This window comes from Tupaia chinensis, unplaced genomic scaffold (assembly GCF_000334495.1).
Source record: "Tupaia chinensis unplaced genomic scaffold, TupChi_1.0 Scaffold000348_1, whole genome shotgun sequence".
In the NCBI taxonomy this organism is placed as follows: Eukaryota; Metazoa; Chordata; class Mammalia; order Scandentia; family Tupaiidae; genus Tupaia; species Tupaia belangeri.
The window spans coordinates 806,609-815,358 of record NW_006159842.1 but is presented as its reverse complement, the minus strand read 5'-3'; the positions used below and the strand labels follow the sequence as shown (position 1 = coordinate 815,358).

The 8,750-nt window shown below is 50.9% G+C and overlaps 2 protein-coding genes across 3 annotated transcripts in view; both read left to right on the top strand.

Annotated features, from left to right (window-relative positions):
• On the top strand, positions 1 to 7,873 carry DPAGT1 (dolichyl-phosphate N-acetylglucosaminephosphotransferase 1). 2 transcript variants are annotated; one of them, XM_014589264.2, is made up of 10 exons: positions 1 to 170; positions 463 to 1,213; positions 1,575 to 1,695; positions 1,868 to 2,081; positions 2,693 to 2,839; positions 5,268 to 5,352; positions 6,321 to 6,509; positions 6,837 to 6,924; positions 7,089 to 7,244; positions 7,320 to 7,873. In XM_014589264.2, exons 2-10 carry the CDS (start codon positions 1,053 to 1,055, stop codon positions 7,383 to 7,385), a joined length of 1,227 nt encoding a protein of 408 aa, XP_014444750.1. In that variant the 5' UTR covers positions 1 to 170; positions 463 to 1,052; the 3' UTR covers positions 7,386 to 7,873. The 2 variants fall into 2 exon arrangements, with proteins under 2 accessions (XP_014444750.1, XP_006152365.1); XM_006152303.3 differs by having other exon boundaries at positions 1 to 224.
• Positions 7,874 to 8,586: 713 nt separating this feature from the next.
• Positions 8,587 to 8,750, top strand: part of H2AX (H2A.X variant histone) — a 1,622-nt gene continuing 1,458 nt past the window's right edge. The window contains exon 1 of the mRNA XM_006152324.3: positions 8,587 to 8,747. Within this exon, the coding sequence (XP_006152386.1) occupies positions 8,673 to 8,747 (75 nt within the window). The 5' untranslated portion in view covers positions 8,587 to 8,672. The remainder of the gene's footprint in view (positions 8,748 to 8,750) is intronic.

The following is an 8,750-nucleotide window of genomic DNA, read 5'->3' as shown; positions in this document are numbered from 1 at the left end:
GGAGAAAGAATGCTGACAGGAGTTCCACGGTTCTCCCGCCGCCTCAGCTCTTGCCAACGCTTCAGCCTCCATCTCTACATTTTGGGAGTTCGGCACCATGCAGTGATCCAGGACCAAGCGAAAGTCCTGGTGAAATCTAACACCCGAGGGCACGTCCAATTCCTCCCGTGGTGAGGAGCAGCGCTGGGTTGCCCGGCAACTAATTGCTACAAAGGCGACAGAAGGTGGGTGGGAAGTTAAGGGAAAAGTACCTGGATCAAGGACCAGAAAAAACGAGTGGGAGGGGCTGTCGGATTTACATCATCCTTCCAAACTGTAACTACGTGTCCGGGATCTGATTTCTGTTTACCGCGGCTTCCGACTGCGCGGGCATCAAGTTTCCTGCGAGGGGCAGGCGCGGGTCCGCACCCTCGTCCTTCCTGCCCAACTTCTGGATTCCAGCAGGCACATTTCTGATTCCAGGGGCATCCCAGAGGAGGCGCCGGGATTGGCCCTTTAAACGTGACCTGCGGGCGAAGCAGAGCTAAAACTGACGTGGAGCCAGACAGTGAGCGGTGTCAGCCACGTGGTACAAGGAGGCGTTCATTTTGGAACTGGGCGAGGGGTGTTTCCACTCTGCGCTGTTTATCTCTAATATAATGTTAGAAAAGTATCCGATCTTGTTTTTCTTTCTTTAATTGCTTTTCCAATACTCCCGTTTTGACTCCTCTCTCGAACAAAGAAAACGGCTTAAAATAACTTGTTCTCCCTCCAGCGCCCACATCAAAAATGGCGGCCGCCGCCTTCCGTAGCAGAGTTGCGCCACTATCAGGATCCGGGCGGAAACAGCGGGTAGGCAGGTGCAGCCGGGCACAGCCTGGCTTGCTTTTTACAGCCTCCGGGAGGGGTCCCAAGGGCAGTTTAAGTCAGAGTTGTTGAGTTTTGCCCAGGCTGGTGCAGGAAGGCGCTGCCGGTGAGAAACGGTCACTCCTTGCTGCTGAGGCCTCCGGGCTGTTTGCCCAGCTGGCCGGTTAGCTGAGGAGGCGACGCAGAGGGGACCCTGGCGGGTCACCATGTGGGCCTTCCCGGAGTTGCCGATGCCGCTGCTGGTGAATTTGATCGGCTCGCTGCTGGGATTTGTGGCTACACTCACACTCATCCCGGCCTTCCGCGGCCACTTCATCGCAGCGCGCCTCTGTGGCCAGGACCTCAACAAACCCAGCCGGCAGCCGATGTGAGCAGCGACGCCCGGGTCCCGGGCAGGGGGCAAGGGCGGAGGAGAGAGTGGGCAGGGCAGGGGCGGGGACTGAGTGCTTGACAGTGCACGAGGACCGGGTGCTTGACAGTGCGCGGGACCGAGAATTAAGTGGGCAGAGCCGGACTCTGTTTGGTGTTGGGGGACATTGGGGAAGGGAAGGGCGGGAGAGCGTGGGTGGATCAGGGACTCCTGCAGGGGGGCCCTACTCCCTCCACCACTACCCTCCAAAAAAAGAAAAAAAAACCGGGTAGAAGACCACTTTGGATTACCGTAACGCCTGCCCTAGTGACCACACCCCCCCTTCCTCTTCCCTGCCCACCGTCTCGCTGGGCCACAGCCCGGAGTCCCAGGGAGTGATCAGCGGTGCTGTTTTCCTTATCATCCTCTTCTGCTTCATCCCTTTCCCCTTCCTGAACTGCTTTGTGGAGGAGCAGTGTAAGGCGTTCCCCCACCATGAAGTAAGTGGATTCGTGGGAACGGTTGCCTGTGGCTGGGGCCTGAGAGGTGCCTAAGAGACTTGGGGGTTATTTGGGCTTGGGGAGGGGGGCTGGAGGACGAACTGAAAAGACAGGAATTCTTGAGAGGTGGAATGGCATAGGCCTAAATCATAACTTTCGGAGCCTCCCCCAGTTTGTGGCCCTGATAGGTGCTCTCCTGGCCATCTGCTGCATGATTTTCCTGGGCTTTGCTGACGATGTACTGAATCTGCGCTGGCGCCATAAGCTGCTGCTGCCCACAGCTGCCTCACTACCTCTCCTCATGGTCTATTTCACCAACTTTGGCAACACCACCATTGTGGTACCCAAGCCCTTGCGCCTGATTCTCGGCCTACATCTGGACTTGGGTGAGTAACCCTGCCATTACTACTCCTCTGGTGCCTACTGACGGGACCCTTTTCCCTCTGAGCTATCCAGCAGAACACTTTTCCTGGTGCTCCAGATTGTCTGCCCAAGTGACCCCATCCTGTCCCTGTATCTTCTCCAATTCCTTCTAGTGGCTTTCCACTCTGTCTTCTGCCCTCGCCACTTTTCTCCTTTAAGACTACCCTTGGGACCAGCAGGTGGCATGGTTTTTAAGGTGCTGACCATGGTTTAAGTCCTGAACCTGGTAGCTTGCTTTCTTATTTTTCCCTCTCTCTCTGGTCAAATTAAATGAATGAATAAATAAAATAAAATGAATCTTTAAAAAAAAAAAAACACTACCCTTAACTTCTCCTTCCTTACATGGCACTATTTTTTTTTAAAGAATAATTTTGTTTAACTTTATTTATTTATTATTTTAATTTGACCAGAGAGTGAGGGAGAGGGAGAGAGAGAGAGAGAAAGTGAGAAAGCAAGCTGCCAGGTTTGGGACTCAAACAGTGGTCGGCCACGTGGGAGTCCAGCACCCTTAACCACTGCCACCTGCTGGACCCCATGGCATTATTTTTATACCGTGTCTCCCCCCTACCCCCAGGGATCCTGTACTATGTCTACATGGGGCTGCTGGCAGTATTCTGTACCAACGCCATCAATATCCTAGCAGGAATTAATGGCCTAGAGGCCGGCCAGTCGCTGGTCATTTCTGCTTCCATCATTGTCTTCAATCTGGTGGAGCTGGAAGGTAGGTGGAATTGGGGATATGGAGAGAGAAAACTCTGCATATTAAGGAAGTTAGTTGCCTGATATATGGCTTTGGGGAATTAAAAAAAAAACGTAATTGTTGAAGATAACAAAAGCTCTTTACTTTGCAACTAATAATAACAATGAAGATTTATTAAATGTGAGTCAGAAAAGTAGCAGCTCTATCATTTAAAGCTGGGTTGGCACTGGGAACCAGCAGTCAGCGTAATGGCTATGTCGCTGGACTCCCACGTAGTCGACCACGGTTCGTGTCCCGGACCCGGTGGCTTAAAACTCACGCCGGGCGCGTGTGCGTGTGTGCCCAAGATCCCGAGAGGAGAATGGAGGAGAAGGGATTGTGGCGTGACCATCCCCCCTGGGGGGTGATTTCTCGCTTTCTGTCTCTATGTCTCTCTCTGTCTGTCTGGCGAGCGCACGCGCCCTACAGTGAAAAATCGCTCCAAAAAAAAAAAAAAAAAAGCTGGGTTGGCACTAACAGCTAGGCCATGATCATCTCCTATTGTACAGAAGTGATTTTACACCCAATGTCAAAGTCGTCCTGTGGCCATGATGGACCAGCTTCCTCCATTTGAGCACAGGCAAAACCACAAGAACACTGAGCAACCCACAGAATGCCCAAACTCTCTTCTCCTGGCTGCCATGAGAGACTTCTGCTGCTTTCCAATAACAACTCAGTTCTTCCCATTTATTTGATAAAAATTATTTTTATTTATTTATTTATTTTGGAGAGGTTTTTCACTATAGGGCGCATGCGCTCACCAGACAGACAGAGAGAGACATAGAGACAGAAAGCAAGAAATCACCCCCCAGGGGGGATGGTCACGCCGCAGTCCCTTCTCCTCCATTCTCCTCTTGGAATCTTGGGCACGTATGCACATGCACCCGGCGTGAGTTTTAAGCCACCGGGTCCGGGACGTGAACCACGGTCGACTACGTGGGAGTCCAGCGACATAGCCATTACGCTAACTGCTGGTTCCCCTAATAAAAATTATTAAGATGTTCATTCATAGGGGCCAGCAGATGATGTGCTGATTCCCACATGGCTGAATGCAGTTCAAGTCCTGGACCTGGCAGCTTGAAAATCACAACAGGTGCATGTGCAGGCATGCCTAAATTTTCCAAAAGAAGAATGGAGGAGCATGGCCATGCTGATTTCTCAGTTCCCTTGTCTCTATTCCCCTCTGGCAGGTGCACATACCCTATGGCAAAACCAAAACAAAACAAAGAAAGATGTTTAATCGTAGGGATTACTTGTCCTTTCTGAAAGCACCCAGTTCAGAGCAAAACTCTACTTAGACCCTCTCCAAAACTACCCTGAAACAAATCCTATAACAAGTCCTTCCTAATCCTTTTACTGAGCCATTTTGTACTTCTCATGATATGTGGTTTTTGAAGTCTCCCTTTTCACAAGTCAGTAAACTCAACTTTGACCATAGCTGTCTTTCCGGTGGTCTTTGGCTGGTAGACATCAACAAGTGCTTATTAAAGCTGAGTGTTTTTTAAACATCTCATTTAAATCTTTTTTTTTTTTTGAGAGATTTTCACTATAGGGCGCGTGCGCTCGCCAGACAGACAGAGAGAGACATAGAGACAGAAAGCGAAAAATCACCCCCCAGGGGGGATGGTCATGCTGCAATCCCTTCTCCTCCATTCTCCTCTCGGGATCTTGGGCACGTACGCAAACATGCCCGGTGTGAGTTTTAAGCCACCGGGTCCGGGACGCAAACCGCAGTTTCCTACGAGGGAGTCCAGCGACATAGCCATTACGCCAACTGCTGGTTCCCCTCATTTAAGTCTTGGAATGCCTCTATGTGGTTGATATTGTCATCAGCCCTATTTAAAAAATTTTTTTAGAGGTTGTTTTTTTTTTTTTTTTTGCTGTAGGGTGCATGTGCTCACTAGAGAGAGAGAGAGACAGAAAGCAAGAAGATTCCCACCCCGGGGGGGGGGGATATGGCCATGCCACCATCCCTTCTCCTCCAGTCTCCTACCAGAATTTTAGGCATGCACACATACATGTCTGGCATGAGTTTCAAGCTGCAGTGTCTGGGACCTGAACCACTGTCTGCCATGTGGTAGTCCAGCGTCTTAACCACTATGCCACCCGTTGGTCCCTCACAGCCCTATTTTTACAAATGAGGATGAGGAAACAGGCTTAGAGAAGTAGAGCTAGTGTTCAAACCCAGGTCAGAACAGTCAGTCACATTTAAGATGGTAACTAGATTAGAAAGGCTTTGTGAAAGAGGTAGAATATTGAGAATGGCCTGGGCGACATAAAAGGGGTAGTGAGTTCTTGAAAGTGGCTTGAATGAGGTGGACGATACAGAACTTAGAGACAGACAAAAATAGAACCAGAGGCTACAGAGGAAGTCAGAATGAGCTTTTTCCTTGTTCTCCTGCTTTCACAGGTGATTATCGTGATGATCACGTCTTTTCTCTCTACTTCATGATACCCTTTTTCTTCACCACCTTGGGGTTGCTCTACCATAACTGGTAAGTAGGGCTGTGAATAAAGGGGACATCTGTCTGAACAAGTGGCGTGCGTGGTCATGATCATAACCCACTTCCTTATGGAGACTAAACCTGTCCGGACCTGCGTTGAGTGTTTTCTGGGTATTTGGTTGGTACTTTCCTGAAATTGCTCTCTCCCCAGTTGAGGATGCACTTGGAGTCCTTAAGAGCAGATGCATTCAGGGCTTTGGGTCCTGGGGAGGTGCTGGGGCAGCTGGAGTCTCTCTGAGTTAGAACTAGGGGGGACCAGCAGTTAGCGTAATGGCTATGTCGCTGAACTCCCATGTAGCCAACCACGGTTCGAGTCCCAGACCCGGTGGTTTAAACTCACGCCAGGCGCGTGTGCGTGCGTGCCCAAGATCCTGAGAGGAGAATGGAGGAGAAGGGATTGTGGCGTGGCCATCCACCCTGGGGGGTGATTTCTCGCTTTCTGTCTCTATGTCTCTCTTTGTCTTTTTGGTGACCGCATGCGCCCTATAGCAAAAACTTCTCAAAAAAAAAAAAAAAAAAAAAAAAAGGGGGCGGGGCCCCCCCCCCCCCCGGAGGTGCTGGGGCAGCTGGAGTCTCTCTGAGTTAGAACTAGGGGGGACCAGCAGTTAGCGTAATGGCTATGTCGCTGAACTCCCATGTAGCCAACCACGGTTCGAGTCCCAGACCCGGTGGTTTAAACTCACGCCAGGCGCGTGTGCGTGCGTGCCCAAGATCCTGAGAGGAGAATGGAGGAGAAGGGATTGTGGCGTGGCCATCCACCCTGGGGGGTGATTTCTCGCTTTCTGTCTCTATGTCTCTCTTTGTCTTTTTGGTGACCGCATGCGCCCTATAGCAAAAACTTCTAAAAAAAAAAAAAAAAAAAAGAACTAGGGTCAGGGCCCGCCCAGCACCCAAAGTGTGTGATATCAGGAGGTTGGCTATGCCTCTTGCCACAGGTTCAGGTCTTCTCTCCCACACAGGTACCCGTCACAGGTGTTCGTGGGAGATACCTTCTGTTACTTTGCCGGCATGACCTTTGCTGTGGTGGGCATCCTAGGACACTTCAGCAAGACCATGCTGCTCTTCTTCATGCCCCAGGTGTTCAACTTCCTCTACTCACTACCTCAGCTCCTGCATATCATCCCCTGTCCTCGACACCGTATACCCAGGTAGCCACTTTGGGGTTTGAAAGGGACACTGTGGCCTTTTCACTTGGGGTTTCTGAAGCCAGCCTTTACATTTGCTGTGCAAAGAGAGTGGACTCACAGAAGGGCTCTTTCCATGTGGGTAACCTTTTATAATTTACAAAGCACGTTTAGTTACGTACTCCCACAGAGTGCTCACAGCATTTCGATCACAGAGGAGTAAGCAGCAGACCCAGAAATAGATTTCAGGTTGTTCGACTCCACAGCCAGTGCTCTTCCTATTAATTAACCACAGGGAGGAGAGTTCTTTGAGTAGAGGCCCAGTCACATGAAGCTGTCTTCCCCCCACAGACTCAATACCAAGACAGGCAAACTGGAGATGAGCTATTCCAAGTTCAAGACCAAGAGCCTCTCTTTCTTGGGCACCTTTATTCTAAAGGTAACAGGGTAATAAGGAGGGAAGGCCCTAGGCTGCCCTCCTACACTCGGAACTGGGAACCTAGGCCTGCATCAAATCCAATGGGAGTTTGAAAGCATTAAGCAGATCCCCATTCCTCGGTCATAAGTATTAGTTGGAATTCTCCCCATCTCTGGCCCCTCCAGGTAGCAGAGAGCCTCCAGCTAGTGACAGTGCGCCATGGTGAGGATGAGGATGGCGCCTTCACTGAGTGTAACAACATGACCCTCATCAACTTGCTGCTTAAAGTCCTTGGGCCCATACATGAGCGAAATCTCACATTGCTCCTGCTGCTGCTGCAGGTGAGATTGAGGGAGAGAGTTATTTCTTTTTCTCTCCTTTTTCATGGCTCTTAACTCCAGTTTGTCTCCTTGCAGATCCTGGGCAGTGCTGTCACCTTCTCCATTCGGTACCAGCTTGTTCGACTTTTCTATGATGTCTGAGTCCCCTGCTCATTGTTCTTCACCTCTGCCTCCAGAGTTTCTGATTTGGGCCTACCTCTGTCTGGACCAAGACTGCTTCCTGGCCCAGGCCTTTCCCAGCCTTCATTCTCCTCCAGATTTTGTTCTCAGCATTTCCGTCCCCCTGTGATTTTTGACATTGTGGGCCTTTCTTGCCCTCCAATGCCTGATTGGTTGGACTTTGCCTATGGTTTTCTTCGACTTGCCATTGTCTCCCTCTCCACCCCATCTTTGGAGCCTCCTAAATTGGGATCCAGCAGCTTTAATGCAGTTATCCACAATTCAGCTTTTAGAATCCTGTTGCTCAAGGAATATGCCGGGCCTTGGGATGGAATCTGGGCTGGGGATAGAGGCACAGGTTCGACAATGACTTGACATTGACCATACATGAAGTGTTCTGATTAGTAAGGAGACTGGAGAGCCAGGTGCTCCCAAGAGTCACAATAAAGTACTGTCTTTTTCTTGTTGTTCCTATGTTGTATTTTCTATTGGGCATTTTAGAGTAGATGGGGAGGGCCGGTGGGGTTAACTCTTCCAAGAGGATGCCAATCTCTCTGCCCTGTCAGACGCCAGTCACAAGAAGTGAACAGAACTGAGACCTGACATGTTGAATAAATCATGAAATTCTGATGCTTCGAGTAGCCTGGAGGGTCCTAGGATTGGAGTTATACCCTGTTTTCTAGCCTGGGATCTTTAGGGAGAGGGGGTCTAATTTCTTCCTTTTTTCACCCTTCCTTTGCCCAATAGGAGGAGGGAGTAGGCAGTGACTAGAGCTGGAAGGGGAGGAAGAAGCTATAGTTGGGTTCACCTCTTTAAAAACCTCAGATCAGAAAAAAAAAAACCAAAAACCTCAGATCAGAACAGATTTCCCAGAGGCTGCCTAGGTAGCTTCAGACTCCACCCCTTTTCCGGTTCTGGTCTCTGACGGCTGCGTTTAAATCTCGCGCGCTCTACACGGATTGGCTCCATCCCGGGAGGTTGCCTGGCTCCGTGCAGCCACTCCTTCTCGCCTGTTTTCCCCGGGCAAAAGGTTTTCAAATTCGACCAATCGGCGAGCGCGCTCCCTCACCCGACGCGCGTCACGGAAGAGCTCATCGCAACCAACTGGAGGCGGGTATTAGAGAAAAGAGCCAATCAGGAGGGCGCGGAGGTGTGCCCCGGAGGCTTATAAGGGCGGCCCCCGGGCGCGCGGCAACAGTCGGACTGCGGCGGTCGTCTGTCCCGGATCTCCTCAGAAGTGTTCCTGTCTCCTGATCTACCTCGCGCACCATGTCTGGCCGCGGCAAAACCGGCGGCAAGGCCCGCGCCAAGGCTAAGTCGCGCTCGTCGCGCGGCGGCCTCCAGGTC